Source organism: Mus caroli, chromosome 2 (assembly GCF_900094665.2).
Source record: "Mus caroli chromosome 2, CAROLI_EIJ_v1.1, whole genome shotgun sequence".
NCBI classification, from domain to species: domain Eukaryota; kingdom Metazoa; phylum Chordata; class Mammalia; order Rodentia; family Muridae; genus Mus; species Mus caroli.
This window is the reverse complement of record NC_034571.1, coordinates 17,461,434-17,480,420: the sequence shown is the minus strand read 5'-3', so window position 1 is coordinate 17,480,420 and position 18,987 is coordinate 17,461,434. Positions and strand designations below refer to the sequence as shown.

The window sequence follows — 18,987 nt, the reverse complement described above, 5'->3', positions numbered from 1 at the left end:
AGCTAGCTTCCTTCCATCTACTCTCAGTGACCTCTTCAACAGAAGGTTAATCACAAAAGAAGGTGCGATGCTGTTAAAGCTGTCACCAGGTAGCTGCTGGCTTTAGTTCTGAGGACTGCTGTATTCTTTACTCAGGGACCTCAAATTGCAATCAGACTATAGTGAGAGGCCAGAAAGATGGATGTCTATGCTTATGGACATGAATGTAGCTTTTGTTTAAGTGGGTTTTTTTTTTTTTTTTTTTTTTTTTTTTTTTTTTTTTGCTACAACTATTCACAGCTACAGTTCTCTTTACTGCAGAGAGGTGAGATTACCTCAGGGCTCATAAGATTTTTACTTGGACTAACTAGAGGAAAAGGTTTTAGTTCTTTTGGTTTTTTTAAATTGTTCTGTTCAGCTTCATGGAAAAGCAAGATAATGCTATCGTTGACCTTCCTCCATGGTGACTTCGCTCCAGATTCTCGCCAGTGACTCTGACTAACCATGTGAGTCATCAAGTTTCGTATGTTTATGTATTTCCACACCATTCCCAGGCTAACTGGACTTTATTTATTTTCTTGTTTCAGGACTCAGAAAGAATCAAACGTCCTTTTAAGTTTCCAGTCTGCTGTCATTGAGTGACTGACTGGACACTGAGATTGCTGCTTCACCCACAAAGGACCAAGAGTCACCAAAATGTCAAAAGATTAGTAAGAACTTCCAGCTTGAAGGAGAGTCAGTTACTGATAAATACTTGAGTTTGTACCATGGTAGTGGAGAGGATTTAAAGTGAGAACATTCAGTGAGAATATGGAGGACCAAATGTGTGGGAAATTCAGGGCACTTACTGGCTAGCAACATGGCTAAGATGTTGGCGTCCAGCTGACTCCCCTAGGCTCCTCCCAGATGTGGGTAGCATATAAAAGAACTGCCCTGCCACCCCAGCTCATTCTTTCTTTCATGTTCCTGGCCAATCTCTTTCCCTCTATCCCCCTTTCTGTTCTTTTCCATCCCTGCTTCTCTGCTCTCATGGCTCTGCTCCCATCTGTCTGCCTATACCAATCCTCCAGGCCCACACTCCTCTCCCTTCCCCCAATAAACCTCCTTTCTACCAGATTTGTTGCATGGTGTGATTTCTCAGAGGGATAGACACCTTGGCATAAGATCGCTGGGTACTCTCCCAGATACCATATTATATTGCATGGTAAAAGATGTACCTCTCTGTTCTTATAGCTCCTCTGAGGAATTATTAGTGGACAGTTGGAACTAACATACCACTTACTAATGAAAAATAAACCATTATTTTAATTATATTCTCATGTTTTCTGTATATTTTAACATATCCGTCCCAGTTTGTCTACAGACTATAGCTGTATCTGAATCTTAGGTCAATTATTTACAAAGATTTGTTTCCATTTTATGTGTATGAATGTTTTGCCTTCGTGTTTTTAAGTGTGTTTACTATGTGTATTCCTGGTGCCAATGGAGGTCAGAGAGGGCATTTGATCCCCTGGTCCTGGATTTATGCATGGTTGTGAGCTGCCATGTGGGTGCCAGGAACCAAACACAAGTTCTCTGTAGGAGAAGCAAGTACTTTTAACTACTAAGCCATCTTCCCAGGTCCTTATGAAAGATTTAGAGAGTAATCCCTAGGTTCAGGAGAGATGGCCTAGTGGGTAAGAATGCTTTCTGCTCAACCATGAAGACTTGAGTTCAAATCCCTGCACCCACATATGAAAAATAACATTAAAAATATCAAAAACAACAGTGTGTGGCTGTGCACACTTGAAACCTCGGCATTGCCTAGGGTGGAGCCAAGAAGTTGCTGGGGCTTGCTGGCTACCAGGCCAGGCTCAGCGGGAGAGCCTGTGGCAAAGGAATAAGGTTGAAGACAGAGCAGGATACACTGTGCTCTGTGCTCTAGCTTTCAGGTGTGTGAACACACAAACACACGCATGCACATCAATGTCCTATCATTTTACACGGAATAATTTTATAAATCTTTCCTTTTTATTTTTTTATTTTATACATGTTTAATTAAAATAGAATTATATCACTTATGGCCTTCCCAGTTCTCTTTCCAGCTGCTCTTCAATCCCATCCCAACCTCCTCCTCGCTTCCTCCAAATAGACAGCCTCTTTTACATTATTATTGTTACATACACTTATATGTATATATTTACATATAATATATAAGTATATATGGAGAGATACACAAACATACAAATACAGCATTCTGAGTCCACTTTTGTTGCTTGCATGTAGATAGTTTCAGAACTGACCACTTTGCATTGGATAACCAATCAGGGGGCTCATCTCTGGGAGAGGCCATTGGATAACCAATCAGGTGGCTCATCTCTGGGAGAGGCCATTTCTTCTTTATTCAGCAGTCAAAACCCTTTTTTTTTGTTGTTCATTTTTTTCCCCACGGCATCACAAGCAGATAATGTTACACTTTTTTTTTTTAGCATTTTCAAAAGTTTCTCAAGCATATGATTTCATGTTAACCTCATTATCGTATGCAGTACAGAAATGCCTTACCTCTCACCCCTTACAGAGGAGAGAATTGAAACATAACACATTTATCTTACTAGTTTAGACTCATGTGTTAAAGACATACAGGTCATGCTAGAATTGAAATTTCTCTCCAAAACTATTTCAGAACCTTTATTACACAAATTAAACATCTCCCTCTAAATCTTCCTAATGTATGATTAATATTAAAGCCTAGATAGAAGCATTATTGCTCTGGTCATTGCAATTATAATTTAATATTATACTACATTCATGTGATCCATATTATCAATTATACTCCAACAAATGCAAGACATGATGACAGGAAGAAATATAAATTTATTATTCTAAAGTTTATTTATTGTTCTTTATACAATGGCCTACAATGGTATATATAGAATGTTCTGGAATGTGAATTCATAAAAGATTCTTATTGTCCTTCAAGCAAGCTATAGTTTTTACACTAAATTCATTGGAGTTTATGTCTATAGAATGATCTAGAACATGAATTCATAAAAGATTCTTGTTGTCCTTCAAGCAAGCTATATTTTTTTTCAGAAATTCATTGGGGTTTATGTCTAAACATATGGTCTTTTGTAAACATCTATCTGCCATTTTTCAGCCAGTGAGTATCCTTAACACATGCTTCTCTACCGAGACAAGTGCCCTGCCCTGAAATATGTTTTGAAGTCTCCTGCGCCATAATTTGTACTATGACTTCACAATGAGATTCTTGTGGCTGAGGCTGGCATTGAAGCTGTTGGAAACTCATGTGATGTGTCTTCCAGCAAGGTGTGAACCACCCAAAGCCCCACCCTAGATCTGCACCATACCCCGTGGGAAGAGTGTGGTCACTGAGCTGTACTGACCTGCTTCCTGGACACTGGAGTTCAACTGTTACCATAACAGCACTTTTCAGTTCCTGTAATTTTTTTAAGATTTATTTTATTTCATTTCATTTCGTGTATGAGTGCTTTGCCTGCACATATGCAACACCTGCATGGCTTGTACCCACAGAGGTTAGAAGAGAGCATCAGAGTCCCTGGAATTGGAGTCACGGGTGGTTGTGAGCCACCACCTGAGTGCTGAGATTTGAACCCTGGTCCTCTGTAAAAGAAGCAAGTGCTCGTGATGACTGAGCCATCTCTCCATCCCAATTTCTGAAAATTTCAATAATATTGCTGATGAATATTGTCTGGGTCAGTTTTAAAGAAAGAAAGCAGAAACAGGTGAAAGGCAGCTACAAAAATGATTCTGAGTGAAACTATTTACCTGTGTGCAAGAGAACATTACCCATTGATACAGCCAGGCACCAAACACAAGGACTAGTGTCAGGGAGCCTACACCTTACCCTCCTCTTCTTCCGCAGTTCTGGTCCTTAGAGATTAACAGCTAAAGTGCTGAGCATGGCTGATCCATCAAACATAAGTACAATATTATTACACAATTATTCCAATTTAGGGCAACATGGATTGATAGGTAACTATTTTCCCTTCAAAGCAACACAACCAGCATTCCTCTTGCCAGTGTGTGCCAGCAAACGAATATTGAATACATCTTTTGCACTTGATCTTAGCCAAAGAGTGAAGAAGCCAGTGTGTATGTGAGTGTGTGTGTGTGTGAGTGTGTGTGTGAGTGTGTGTGTGTGTGTGTGTGTGTGCTGTGTTTAGAAACCCCGTGGCTTTTCACATCCTAGGCAAATGCTCTATCACTGAACTACACACTATCCTAGCAAAAATCTTTTGGAGAAGACATAGTCAAGAGAACTATACCTAATGTGAGGCCTTTAAACCCAAAGTGTGCTGAGTGCAGGCTCTGGCAAGATATGGGAGACCAAGGATATATAAACAGAAAGCAGGACCTTAGAGGAAAGAACAAAGAACCAGGGCGCTGGGCTAGAAGAAAGCTGGAATTAGGGGTTGGTTTAACAACGGATTCATAAAACAAGGCTTTCTAATCAGAGTAGAATAATTGCCTTTAGCTACAACCTGAGACAATTAGAGTCAAGTGGTAAATCTGATACAGTATTTTGTAAAATGTCCCTGCCCTAGACCCATCGGATCACTAGGGTTTGGTCGGAGGAAATGCTGGCTTGGCTCGTGGAGCTTTCCAACTCCTGGCAGGACGCCAAGCTCTGAAGTCCTCCGGGATACTCCGGCCCACTTCCAATGCTCGAGAACGCACTGCACTGACTCTTTTTAATGCATTGACTTGGGACAAATGTGCATTTAAAATCTGGCAGGGAGGAGTCTTGGAGATTGCTGGCCTGGGGGCTGCAGCGATGGGCTTTGAGAAAGCAAATAACAGGGGACTGCTTTTTCCTCCTGAACGAATCGCAGGCCTGTCCCATATCCCCGCGGGGTGCAAGAGTCGGCAAAGGGGCAGGCGGGGGTTGGGGGGCGGTACGCCAGGGACACTCCCCGGAGCGCGCTCAGGTGCATCAGGCGCTGCTCCACAGCTGCTCCCGCGCCGCTTGGGGAATGAGGCTCGACTCTAGTCCCAGCTTTCCCGCCCGCAGGCTGGGGGCGGGGCGGGCCCAGCCACATCCCCCCCCCCCGCCCCCGCCCACGCATCCTCCGGGCGTCTGTCCGTCCAGCGTTCCCCGCGAGAGACGTGGCCGGGAGCAGTGAGAAGGCGCCAGACTCCAGGCGAGGCGTCGTGGTAAACGCGAACTCTGGATTCCGGGCCTCCTTAACTCGCGCCCCTCCCCTCTCCTCCCTTCGTTGCACCCCTTCACTTCCACCCCCCACCCCTTTAGCTGAATTGCGTTCGGTGAGAACCGCCAAGGCTTTGTTCCTCCTGCGGGCGGAGATCACTGGCTTCCTCGCATCCAAGCCTCCTCTCTCCACCCTGTCTCACGAAAACCCTACTAAAATCACTCCTTCATCCAGAGTTCCCAGTAACTCCTCCCTTCCCACTCTCTCCTGGGTTCTTGGCCGGGAAGCCTGCCTCCTACCGAGTCCCTACTTCGGCTAGCCACAAGGAGTCTGGCCTGTGAGTCCCGGTTTAGGAAGACCCCAGAAAGCAGCTTGAGAGACCATTCTGCACTGCCTATTAGCACTTCAATGAGTTTTGTTTTCCAAACGGCTACTGAGAACTAACTCTTCAGGGCAGCCAAAGTGCAAGGTAACGCAATTGGAACTTAGAATCTGGAGCGCGACTCTGCAGAAGCCAGCAGCCAGAGTGCCCTCTGCCTTCACTTGATATGCGGAAAAACCCAGCAGTGTGTCAAGATGGAAGGTGGGGCCAGATCCAAACCTCTGCAATTCTGGGGATCATTCAGGTGTCCACCGGAGGGTACCCATCTCCCATAATCTTGAAATTAAGATCTAGCAGATGGTGGTTATGACTCCAGGATTGGAATGAAAAGGTGTGAAGGTGGTGGGTGAGGCTGATTTGCCATTAAGATCCTCTTTCCAGAGCTCAGCATGTAATTCACAGCTAATCTGTTTATGGAAATGGATGGATTGAATTAGAACGAGTGGGTTCGGAAGGAAACGCCTCTCGGCGAAATAGAAATAGACCTGTTCAGGTTGAACAGGTCTTAGTTAAACATCGGGAGCCTACCTTGCCTCAAGGAGTTCCAGGTTCCGCTCCTACAGCTTTGGAACCAGACAAACTCTTCTTCCCGAAACTTGCATTCTGGGAGGGACACAGGCAAGCGGTGTAAAAACACACAGTCCAGATAATTCAGCCAGGGCAGGGAGCAGTGATCAAAGAGTCTGCAATGACATTCACCCAAGATCACAAGCAGCAGCAGAAGGTAAACCCATGTTGGCACCGAGATACACGTCAAGGACAGAGAAGAGATCACTATATCTGATTTGTGCTTTTACAATAAAAACACTCCAGTCGTTGTGGGTATGATAGACCAGATGGGAGGGGGATGAATATGTGAAAGAGCAAGGCATTAAACTAACTCCCTCAGGAGTTACAGGTCAGGATGCTCTGTAGGCAACTTGAAAGTCATACTTGAAACTCCAGAATGTGATAAGGTAGATTTGGAAAACCGTTGGCAGGTTTTCAAGGTTAGTTTTGGGGATAAATGAAGAATGAAATAAAATAAAATGGAAGAAGTAAAAACAACTATTAAGAACAAATGCCTGGAAAGCCCTCCAGATGTGAGAGGCACACTGTGGACACAAAGCCAGATCAAGGGGCCAAAAATGAAGAGCTAGGTGGGAGAAAGCAAGCAGGAGGAGTAGATGTCTAGAGAGCAGTTCGATGGAAATGGATTTATCAGGGTCATGAGATCAAGATTGTCCGATGTTGCCAAAAGAGGAAGTGGGATGGGGATGGGCAAGAGCCCATTAGTGGGGAGCTCCTAAAGAGAAGGGAAGAAAAGGGGAAGGGGAAGCCGATGGTGAAAAGGAAGCCAGGGCGTCTCTTAAACTGCTTTCTGCTGTCTAGAGGGTGTATCTGGCTTTCACCATCGGTATCCATTTGGTAATTGCCTGAATCAAGTTCCTCTATGGACAGCGGCTCTTCTGTGGTGAGCGGCTGGTAGTCCTTGTAACAGGGGCTGATTAATAGTTTGATTAGAAATGTTTTTTATCTGTCTGATGAAGGAATGTAGAGACGAGATTAATGAGACAAGGGGCGAATAATAACCCCAGGTAGATGACTAAGAAAGGTGTTACGAAAGGGAGTATCCACTTCCATATAGGATTTGCAAAAATCCCAGAACCGGAGGCCTCACGGTCTCTGAAGTTTTTGATGTCTGCCTGTAGCTCCTGGATTTTGTTTTTCACTCTCCGGGACTGGTAGATGTAGAAACAACATTCTTCTTGGAGGAAAAGGCAAAGACCACCTTCTTTAGCTGTCAGGAGATCTAGGCCTGCCCCCCACCCCCACCCACCGGTACCACAGCTACCAAAGAATCGATCTGTTTCTGGATAGTAAGCACAGTTTCAGTCATTTCCTAAAGATCACTTTTAAACTGGGAAGTTTTTGTATTATATTGGGTCATAGAAGTCGTTATCCCTGCTATTCCAGTACCAGCACCCACAGCTATTCCCATGGCAACCAAAAGTGGCACAACTTGAATTGCCTTCTTATGTTGGGCAGCTATCATGTTTACAATTGGGACTGGTAGGGGCTCATTTTCCTCAATTACCCCCAGGTCCGGGAAAAGGAATACCAACGAGCAAACCCCTGACCAGCTGGCCGGTAGACTATGATATACTTGAGTGCCACAAAGGATTGACGTGTTCTGGACTGAGGGGCATTGTGGCAGAGATGATGTGTCAAGAGTTATGGTTTTATTGCAGTCTAGAGAACTCAGTGTTCCTACAGAGCAAGCCCCAGAGGTTTTGAAGCAATTTGCCACATCAAAGAGCGAGATAGAAGTGAGGTATGGAGTCATGGCAACATTGGACTTAGAGCAGCTAGTGAGGGGTGAGGTAAGGTTACTTGGTAGTATCACCAGAGACGCTGTAACCGACACTTGTGAATTAGTTCCAGGAGGTACACATAGCCAACAATCCTTAAAACAGCTAGGCCTGGTGACATTAAGGAGCTGGTAGGCGAGGTCAAGGTCTGACACAAAAGACGGAATGACAAGTTAGTACTATTCATGAGGGGGGTCGTCAAAGAGGTAAGAACCTGGAGGAATGTTTGATTATCTCTCCTACTTTTCCTATATTTAAGGGTGGGGCAATTGAGACGCGTTTTCTCTGGATGTGGATGGTACTTACTGGGGAGCTGGGCTGAGTTTTTTGGTAAAGCTTACCAGCAACTCCTGTTTCCCACCTGGGATCCCATGGGTCTAGTATGTAGAAAAAGAGTGTCTTGTGGAATCGATAGAAGACATGACTAATCTGTGTTCCTAACATATGTATCTCACAAGACCAATATGGGCAGCCCCCATATTTGTCTGGCCATCTTCTGCAATAATCTTTTGTCCGATCATTGAGAAAGCAAGTATAGAGGTCATAATACACAGATGGGGTAACAGATACTGGGACCATGACGATTTGGATCGGTTCTTGGCACCCAACTATGGATCAGTTTCCTGACCCTATTTGAAAAGCCTGTTTGTTATCTGTGGGCGTTTCTCGAACTTCGAATCTCCAGGTGTAAGGGCTACCCTTGATGGAAATGAACAGCAGGGAAAAGACAAGAAGACCACAACTAATCCAGCATCTCATCCAACGAAGTTGAGTTCGGCTGCCAGAGTGGAGTCTCATTTTCTGGGATAGGGGACAAGACGGGTGGTCTTGATGTCTCCCAGAGCTTAACAGAGCACGGTCCTGTTAGGGTCAATGTGTATGAAGAGGGGTCATCTTTAGGTGGAGGAATGAAGGGTTTCAGGTGAGACAGGTGGACCCAATGAGAGAGTCCTTCAAGCTTAGCAGCTATAGGGGTCACAAGGATTACCTTAAAAGGGCCCTGCCATTTAGGAGAAAGGGGTGAGGGCTGATGACCTGGAGGAGATAAAAAGGACTTGGTCCCCAGTGTTAACAGGTAGTGGGCAGGAAACAAAGTGTGGTTGAGGTAGGTGATGGTCAGCAAAGATCCATAGAAGAGAACGGAGATGAGAAAGTAATGGGGTAAGCAAATGATCTGGAGGGGAGAGTGCTTGGGTGAAAGGCCAGGAGTTAGGACTAGATGCCCATACATGAGTTTGAAAGGTGAAATGAGGAGAGATCGCTTGGGGAGAGCTCACAGTCTGAAAAGAGCCAGGGGCAGGAGTTTCATCCAATCAAGGTGAAGTTCCTGTGACAGCTTAACAAGAGTGGTTTTTAAGGAGCAGGTAGTTCTTTCTACCTTGCCTGAAGATTGAGGGTGGTACAGGAATGTGAAAGTGCCAGGGGATGTTTAGGGCCTTAGGTAGGATTTGAGAAACTTGAGAGGTAAATTCAGGACCATTGTCTGCTTGGAGAGAAAGCGGGACACCCAATCGAGGGATGATCTCTCGGAAGAGATCAGAGACTGTCTGAGCCCTTTTGTTAGTTGTGAGAAATGCCTCTACCCACCCTGAGAAGGTGTCTACCAAAACCAGGAGGTATTTGGCATGTCTGATGGTGGGCATATGGGTAAAATCAAGTTGCCAGTCAGTTCCAGGAAGGGAGCCTCCAGCCTGATGAGTAGGAAAAGAAGGGCTGCGATACTTCGAGTAGGGGTTAGATGTCTGACAGATTTTGCAAGAAGCAGTGATAGATTTTAAGAAGTGTAAATCTTCAGGACTAGGCTGTAGGTGTGTCTTAACAAAAGAAGACAATGCTTGGCTGTTAGGATGGAAAAGTTGGTGAAGGTATGACAGGGTTTGGCGAATGTCAATGGGTGAAGGTGGAGATGTAGACTGTAGTGTAAGAATGTCCTGGGGAGGATAAGACCTGGGCCCCTAAGGGCCACAGCTCTAGCTGTCTCGTCGGTTCGATTGTTTCCCTTGGAGACTATTGTCTCCAAGTCATCTGTCTGGTGGGATCTGCAGTGGATGATCCCAATAGCTGTGGGAAGACGGGAAGCCTCTAGCATAGCCATAATCTGGCTTGCATTAGTTTCATGGTAAGGAGCATGCGTGGAACAGGAAGATGTGAAAAGCATTTGGAATCTGTGTAGATGTTGAGGGATTATCCCTGTGCCAGTTGAAAAGCATGGGTGAGGGCTATTAGTTTAGCTTGTTGGTTGGTAGTATAGGCAGGAAAGGCCTATGCCTCCACCACTTCAGTGTCTGATACTATGGCATAGCTGGCTCTTCTGGCTCCTTCATATCAAAAGGAGCTGCCATCTGTATCCCAAGTATAGATGGCCTGAGGCAATGTGTCCTCCTGTATGTGTGAAGGATGAGGTAATAGTTCTTCTAAAGTTTCAGTGCAGGAGTGAGATAGGGGGTGGTTAGTATTTGGTCGAGGAAGAAGATTGGAAATATTGAGAGGCAGGCATGATTGGAAAGTGAGTGTGGGGTCTTCTATTAGAGCTACCTGGAGAGAGAGAACCCCGGAGGGAGGTAGAGTCTGTAATCCTTTATATGTTAGGAGCTGTGACAGGTTATGAGAAGAGAAGACAGTTATAGGTGAACCAAAGTTTAGGGATTTTTTGACTCTCAAATAAGGAGTTCAGCGGCTGCTAGAGTACAAATACAAAGTGCTCATCCCTGGATGGTTAGATCTAGGGTTTTTGTTTTTGTTTTTGTTTTTGTTTTTTACAAGTATGCCACAGGTGCAAAAGAAGGTCCAATCTGGTACCTAAGACTCCAAGGTCAAATCCCTCCTTTTCTGTTACATAGATGGAAAAAGGACAAGTCAGGTTAGGGAGATGTAAGGCTGGGGCCTTGGGGGACTGTTGAAGACTTTGAAAAGGCTTGGTAATAGGTTTTAAAAGAGGTTCGTGGGTAGAACCGGATGCTACTTCATATAAAGGACAAGAAGAAGGAAAAAGGAAGGAACCCACGAACATAAAAAACTAGCTATTCCTAGGAATGATAGAATCTCTTCTTTCATAGAAGGGACAGTTAGAGATTGGATCAGATTCTTTCTATCTAATGTAATATCCTTATGGGTCAGGGTAATTGTTAGTCCCAGATAAGTAACCTGAGGGGTGGACAGTTGGACTTTAGAAGGTGAGACCCTGTAGCCTCGATTGGAGAGGAAAATTTGAAGAGCACAGGTGTCAGTTTGGCTAATTTCTAAAGAGGGGCTACAGAGAAGGACATCATCCACATAAAGTATGATCTTAGATTTAGGGAGAGATAAAGATAATAAGTCGTAAGCCAAGGTTTGCCCAAATAGGTGTGGACTATCCCAGAATCCCTGAGGTAGAACAGTCCAGGTAAGTTGGGTAGAAAAGTGGGTATCAAGATCTGTCCAAGTAAAGGTAAATATGTTTTGTGACTGGGCATCTAGAGGGATAGAGAAGAACGCATCCTTGGGATCTAGGTCTGAGAAATAGGAAGTTCCCGAGGGGATAATGGGAAAAAGTGTGTAGGGGTTAGCCACATCAGGATGGAGAGGAACCACTGCAGAATTAATATGCCTGAGGTCTGGAACTAAGCGATAAGTACCATTAGGTTTCTTGACTGCTAACGTAGGGGTATTAAAGGGGAAAGAAGTAGGGCAAAGGAGTTTCTTTCTCAAGAGGTCAGAAATGATTGGTTTAAGTCCCCCGAGACTCTCGAGAGAGAGAAGGAGTATTAAGCTTGGGTGATGTACCTGGTAGGGTCCAATAATTGGATGACAACAGGAGAATGGTGTTTAGCAACAGAGGAGTTCTGGACGTCCCAGACTCGGAGATCTACCTGTGAGGCTGGTAAAGGGAATAACATGGTATGGTTAGTAGGTTGGCTGGCTAAAATAAGGAGCAGAGGAACTGCTGGTGAGTTTGAGTTTAGGCGAATATGGGGAGCAAAAGAAATAGAGGCTCCTAGCCTAGCTAGGAGATCCCTTCCCAATAAGGGGACGGGACACGTTGACACTACCAAAAAGGAATGGGTGAGAGGTACACCCCTAAAAATGCAACTAAGTGGTGGGGTCTGGTAAGGGAAGTAAGGTTGTCCTCCTACCCCGACAATAGGAAAAACGAGAAGGAGAAGTGGGCCCCCAAAACTCCATTAGGAACGAGTAAGTGGCTCCAGTGTCCAAGGGAAAAGAGATAGATGGCCCACATACCATGATATCTACCCTAAGCTCCCTGTTTATGATAGCAGTGGTCACGTCAGAGGAGCCTGAGCCTTGTCAGTCAGCCATAGCCAAGCCTAGGAGATTGGTTGGAGGGTTATCTGGGAGTGATGTCCCTCTGTTTTGCATAACATGAAGGCAGTCGACAGCCCAATGTCCCTCTTGATGGCACCTAGGGCATGGCCCCCTCAGCTTGCAGGGGTTAGGACAGGCTTTAGCCCAATGACCTTGTCGACTGCACCTGTAACAGGTACCTGGTGGTCTCTGGGTCTTAGAAGACCATGAGCTCAGGGTAGTGGCTGGAGCTGGTTGGATAGCCTTTGCTAGCATATTGTACTTTTGTTTGAGGACTGTCTCATCTCTTCCATGGTACACTTTGAAGGCCAGCTCTAAGACTTGTTCATGTGGAGTCAGGAGTCCCCTCTCCAGCTTTTTAAGTTTTGTTCTTATGTAGGGGTAGCTCTGGGAAAAGAATTAGGTCGTTAGGAGCTGTTTACCTTTTGGATTTTCAGGGTCCAGATTGGTATACTGCAATAAAGCCCCTTTATAGCAACACACTCTATTATGCACATTGATGGGATACAGTCTGAAGGTTCAGGACATAGATTTGTTTCATACTGATCAAATTCAAGCATTCAGTGAATGTTTCACCTTGAGTTCCTAACCGTTTTTTGTTGTTGCAAGAATAAATGAATTACGTGATATAATTTTAGCTGCTTATTCCATCTTTGAAAGTATGTTTACAAGTGTGATATCATAATGGGTCACCCATGACGAGAAAAAAAAAAGAAAGAAAAAAAGAAACCTTTATGGTATTCTAAAAATTGAGATGGATTTTCCTGTTTATCTTGGACAACCTCTTGGAGTTTTTCAAAATTTACTGGCTTTAAAGCATGCTTGTGTGCCCACTGTTGAGCCCACCATGCTCTAATGGTGAGTTCGAAACTCAAGATCATACTGGTGAAATTGGTTAATCAATAAGGGACACTAAACAAGACCAAACTAATAGGGGAAAAGTAATTACATGGAGGAGGGGTTGGCTGGAAGGGGCCAGAGTAAAATGGAAGGACGGAGCATCCAGAATACAGAGTGCACATATATGAAAATGTGAAAGAGCAACTTGCTAATAAAAAATTAGTAAAATGGATCTTATCTGCAAGTGACATTCAATTGATTTGGGTAGGAGGAGCATTAATGCATTATAAAGAATAAATAGTAGCATACAGGAATTAGCAAATGAAAAGATGTAGACAGAGTTCAGAGATCTTGCTCAAAATTGGTTGTCATTGGTTTGGAACTAGTAAAATCACCAGCTGTACAGTTGAAACTCAAGTTTTTCTTTAAATGAGTTAAAATGTACTTATATAAACAATGAATATGAGTTGTATAGACAGCTGATGCTTCCGTATAGTTATGCGGCCAATATCACTGTGTAAGCACTATAGACCACATGCTAGGGAGTCTTATATTCATTATCTGTCTCATTTAACATTTTCATTAGACATGTGAGACAGGCCTTGACTTTATTTTAGAGACATTAATATGTCCCAGGTCTCATGGCTAGCAGACTTGCCCCAGAGGAATCAGACTTTGACATCCACATTGCTCATATTGCTCTAGGCTACTGTCTGCTCTAACTGTTTTCACGTATAGCTTTGTTTCCTAATTTTCCTATCATCTTTTCCTTTTCTATGGCATTTGTGTGTGTGTGTGTGTGTATGTATGTGTATTTATGTGCATATATATGTATGTGTGAATGTATGTATGTGTGTGAATGTGGGCATGTGTGTACATTGTATATGTGTGTGTGCACGTGCGTATTGCACATTGTATTGTGTATGAGTACGTATGTGTGTATATGTCTGTGTGTATGTATTTATGTGTGTATATGTATGTATATGAATGTGTATGTGTGTATGTATGCTAGAGTGTGTATGTATGTGTTATATGAATGTATGTATATATGTGTATGTATGTATGTGTATGAGTGTGTATGTGCATGTGTGTATGTGTATATGTATGTGTGTATGTATGTGTGTATGTGTATGCATGCATATATGTGTGTATGTGTGTGTGTATATATGTGTGTATGTGTGTATATTGAGCATTTGTTCAGTATTTGTCTTTGCACTCTATTTGATGTCATCCACTCCATAGGTTTTATTGTATCTTATTTAAAGAAAACAAAATCAGGACTGGGCACAGTAGCACACACCTTTAATACCAGCACTCAGGAGACAGAAGCAGAAGCAGGTGGATATCTGAGAATTTAAACCCAAGCCTGGTCTGCATGGCTAGTTTCAGGCTAGTCATGGCTACATAGTGAGATCCTGTCTCAAAAACTAAAGAAGGAAAGAAAGGAAGGAAGGAAGGAAGGAAGGAAGGAAGGAAGGAAGGAAGGAAGGAAAGAAGGAAAGAAGGAAGGAAGGAAGGAAGGGGAGAGAGAGAGAGAAAAGAAAGAAAAGAGAGAGAGAGAGAGAAATGAAGAAAAGAATAATACGGTCTCCTAATCTCATGGCAGTAAAAATGAAAGTGTGGAACACAACCTTGACATGGAGAGTATTCTCTATGATTCAGATCAAAGAGCTGTAAGGATTTGCATGGAGAGAGGAATGAGCGCAGGAGACCACTAATTACCAGGGCTGTGAGTGAATGAGCTCCAGGAAGAACAGTGGGCACCATTGTGTGGTCCAGAGGAAACACCAGAACAATTGCTTGGCTGACCTCACTGGACAGTCTTTACTGGGCCATCACAGAGGCTGAGTGTCATTCAGGTGCAGCTGTGAGGCCACTGACCAACCACTCTGGTTTCAGCAGACTCCTGGAATTTACAAAGTTGAAACCAGAGTTGCTCTGCACAAGTTAACCAGTCACACTAGCCAGCATACTGGTGGAGGTACAGTGACTATGACACGTTTTGGCTATGCGGATGATGCATACTCCTTGGCCAGTGAGACAACTATGAATCTTCAGAGCTTTGAAAAGTAGTCATTTCTATCACAAGTTAGCAAACCTCTATAGGTTGGAGTGCAGAGGTAATGACTGTCTAATTTATTCGGTTGTTGAACATCTTTTTAGTACTTACCAGATCTCAGGTCAGTGGTCTGGGCATGAGGGGTTGAACAGAAAGAAAGATAAAATCTCTGCCAGAAGTAGCTCACATTCCAGGGGGATAAGACAAGTCAGAACAGACAGACAGACAGAAACACACACACAAACACACACACCCTCACTCATATATACACCCTCACTCATACAGACACACTCTTTTACACACATGCACACAATTCATATATGCATATATACATATTCATACATGCACACACAGTCTCACACACTCATATATACATACTCACCCACATCTAGCAGTAACACATGCTATGAAGGAAAGTAAAATTAGATATGAAGGATACAGCAATGGGCTGGGGGAGGAAGGAGAGTGCTGGTTTTTATTTGTAATCAGAAAGGCCTCTCTGTAAAGGTAACATTGAATGAAGACTGGCGAAAAAGAATACACAAGCCCCGTGGGCATTTGTAGGAAGAGTATTATGAGCTAAAGAAATATCAAAACACTAAACAATTGTCAGCAGATTCAGTCACCCAGGAGAAAAATGGCTAGAGCAGAGGAAAGGAGAACATACCAGACAATCAAGAGGGGGATTCTTGTGGGCCTCAGTGAGGACGGTCGGTTTTGCTCGACGTGAAATGAGAAGCCCTTGAGAACATTTGAGCCAGAGACTGTTATGAGGCAAAGTACACTCCTCAAAGGTCACTACAGCTGCCATGTTGGGAGAAGCAAGACCAGGTTCGGCCATTTCTGCAGTAGTTCAGGATGAAATGAGAGCAGTGGAGACCCAGATGAGGGCAGGGAGGGAGCCGTGGAAGTTGCTCGGTGTGGTTATGTTCACACTGGGAGGGAATAGGGAAGGGGATGACATACTGATTAACACACAGATTAAAGGAAGGACAAAGCCAATGCCAAAGTTTTAGTCTGAAGAAACAGAAGAAAATTCTGCTCTTACCTGAGATAGGGAAGGGTTAAATTTGGGGGAAAATAACATGAGTTTGGTCTGCCCAGAGACCAAAATTAGGATGAGAGTGGCTTGGGCTCTACCTTAAAACCCCCTTTCTAAAACAGGAGCCCTTCATCCAGAGGAGGGTGGGAGTGGGGTGGGGAATGTCTTGGTATAAGATGGAGCGGCTGGGAATGGATCCTAAACCAAAAGTGAACAGATAAGACAGAGCATGTGAACGGATAAATGTGGAAACATTCCCAAAGCGCCCAAGGTAAAGCCTTTGCTGAGCCAGAGCTGCAGGAATCCCAGGGGAATAGGCAAGAGAGTCACAACTCCAGAGCTTCCAGGAAGAAGTGCGATTGACCTGGCCTTCCAAGAGGGAGGTGAACGTTGGCATAGAGACAGCGGAAGTAGAAACAAGGGTGGTGTAAGACAGATGAAGGGAGTTGAAGCCAGGAAGAATTAGGTGTCCTAGAAATCCCCGAAACAAAATACAGGCTATTACCATTGCTCTTGGCTGGCCACCAGAACCTATTGCTGAGAATATCACAGAGTTTGATCGTGAGACATGGAAAAGTCAAGCTGACTAACTGAGAAGTTTCCTTCCTGGTAACTAGTTCTCCTATTATTGGAAGATGCTCTATACTGTGAACTAGAATGGTTGGCACAGCAAGACACACCTATAGGAATCCTAATGGAGTGAATGTTATGAGGATGTGAGACCTGGACCACAGAAACACATGCCTGGTGCTACCAATATGGCCAAAAACTTATGGTTGGGGAGCTCATAGAAGATAGTAGTGAAACTTTTATAACTATTTTCCTCGGTAGACATAGTATCAAACTGCTCTGTAAATTCTTATCTCTCTACCCATAGATTAGTATGGCTCTCAGACCTCATCAAGGAAGATTTTGTGCTCTGGATGCCCATTAATGGAGAGATTCCCAAAGGACAGAGAATAAGTAGCTGTGAAGTGCTCATTCATAAACAGGACATCTGTATCACAGCCTTCCCCCTAAGGCTCAGGAACCATCTCAGAAGAGAGCGCAGGAAGATTATAAGGCCAGAGTTCAGGGAGGACCAGAAGACAACACTATACTTTGTACAAGACAGGACCACTGCAGTCATAAATTCACAACGTCTGCAGTTGCCTGCACAAAACCTGTACAAGATCAATCCAGTCAGCATTTGAGCTTGGAGAAGAAGGGCTTCATAAGCAGCAACACGAGTGATTACTACTGGCTCTTGGGAGGAACAAGAGTCAGTGTTTTTCTAAGGGTGTGGCATCTGGTAGATCTGATGCTCCATTGCTTGATGGGCCAACACCCGCTAGTGTAGGAGCAACACAAATTGGACTCAATGGAATTTTTTAGAAAAATGAAGGACATGGAATTGGAAGGGTAGATAGTCAACCTGAGAGAATTGAGGAGGAGTCAGGTTAAATATGATCAAAACACATTGAATGCACATATAAAAAAGTTGGAGATTGGTTCTAATACTTGGATTCAATCGGAAATCTGCATGTTCAAACACTGAAGGTCCTTGTCCCCAATTGGTTTTTGATTAATCAATAACAATGTCAGTTCCTGCCCTCAGGTTGCTTTTCAGCCTAGACATGATTTGGCATGTGTTTGTGCATACATATAATATTAAGTATCTGAGCATTTCATTGTAGCAGTGAGTTTGTGCTACTGTTTTGGCTTCTGGCCCATGCTTCCAGCCACCTGCCCAGGAGCTATCTGGATTTAGAATGGAACACACACACACACACACACACCAGTTAATTTTAAAATGCCTTGGTTACCCCAAAGGCTGGACACTTCTAATTCTCTGCCTGTCACCCTAGGCCTAATTGAAGAAGTAGCTGCCAGTGGCTACCTATCTGAAATCTCACATGACTGGCTGGCATTCTCTCCTGTAGGTCCTGTGTCCCATCTGTCTCCCCTGAGTCATGGCAATTCTGTCTCCTTTTTCCCAGTTCCTAGCCTGTGCAAATCTAAACGTCTTTTTGCCCAGACATCAGGGTTGCACTGTTGTTGTATGATGGTTTGGAGTAGAGTATGTTGTTGGTTTGGTACTCACTTGTTTTATCAGGTTGCCTAAATCATAACCTTGCTCTACTAAGCTTATCATTGCTTGAGGGGATGTATTAATTTACCAAGGTGTGTAGATCTAACCTCTGTGTTCAACATTATTCTGTTTCCAAATGATAATTTTTATTATTTACATTCAAAATAAATCATGAATGAAAAATAACATAACCAAATACTTTGATTAACAGCTTCTGGATAATTGGCCAGGATATGATTTGGATTTATTCACATACCCGCAGCACTATTATGGTGATCTGGAGTGTGTGTTCACCCCCCACCCCCCATGGTATCAGAGTGGACAGGTGAGTGAGTTCTGCACCCTGTATCAGCGGTTCATTGGGGCGGTCCCCTCTCATGTGACTCTTCAATTCCATTAAGGACTTTCCTTCTGGTGGTTGGGGGAACTTCTATAGCGTAGCAAATGTGAACTCAAGGAGCTTGTGTGTTCATGGGACTGTGTAACTATGGGCAATTATTCAGAAAGATTGGTAAAGCTATACAGATGTAAGTATAATAATTAACACACACACTCCGAAAGCATTGCCCTGTACAGAGCTCAGAGATCGGGAAGGGAAAGCATGGCTTTCCACCAAGATGCCTGAGTCTCATGGCTTTTCACAGACTTTCGGTTTAACCTGGAAGGGTTAGGAGGTGAATATCACCTTCACAGGACACATTCTTTTTTTTTTAATTTTTAATATTTATATTACGTATTTTCCTCAATTACATTTCCAATGCTATCCCAAAAGTCCCCCATACCCCCCCCC

At 43.9% G+C, this 18,987-nt stretch overlaps 1 protein-coding gene across 1 annotated transcript in view; it reads left to right on the top strand.

The window, feature by feature from the left end:
• Nucleotides 1-4,774: 4,774 nt before the first annotated feature.
• Prtfdc1 (phosphoribosyl transferase domain containing 1) overlaps nucleotides 4,775-18,987 on the top strand; it is an 89,536-nt gene continuing 75,323 nt past the window's right edge. Inside the window, 5 exon segments of the mRNA XM_021156313.1 lie at nucleotides 4,775-4,895; nucleotides 5,090-5,265; nucleotides 7,764-7,895; nucleotides 18,409-18,495; nucleotides 18,497-18,522. Of these exon segments, the coding sequence (XP_021011972.1) occupies nucleotides 4,775-4,895; nucleotides 5,090-5,265; nucleotides 7,764-7,895; nucleotides 18,409-18,495; nucleotides 18,497-18,522 (542 nt within the window).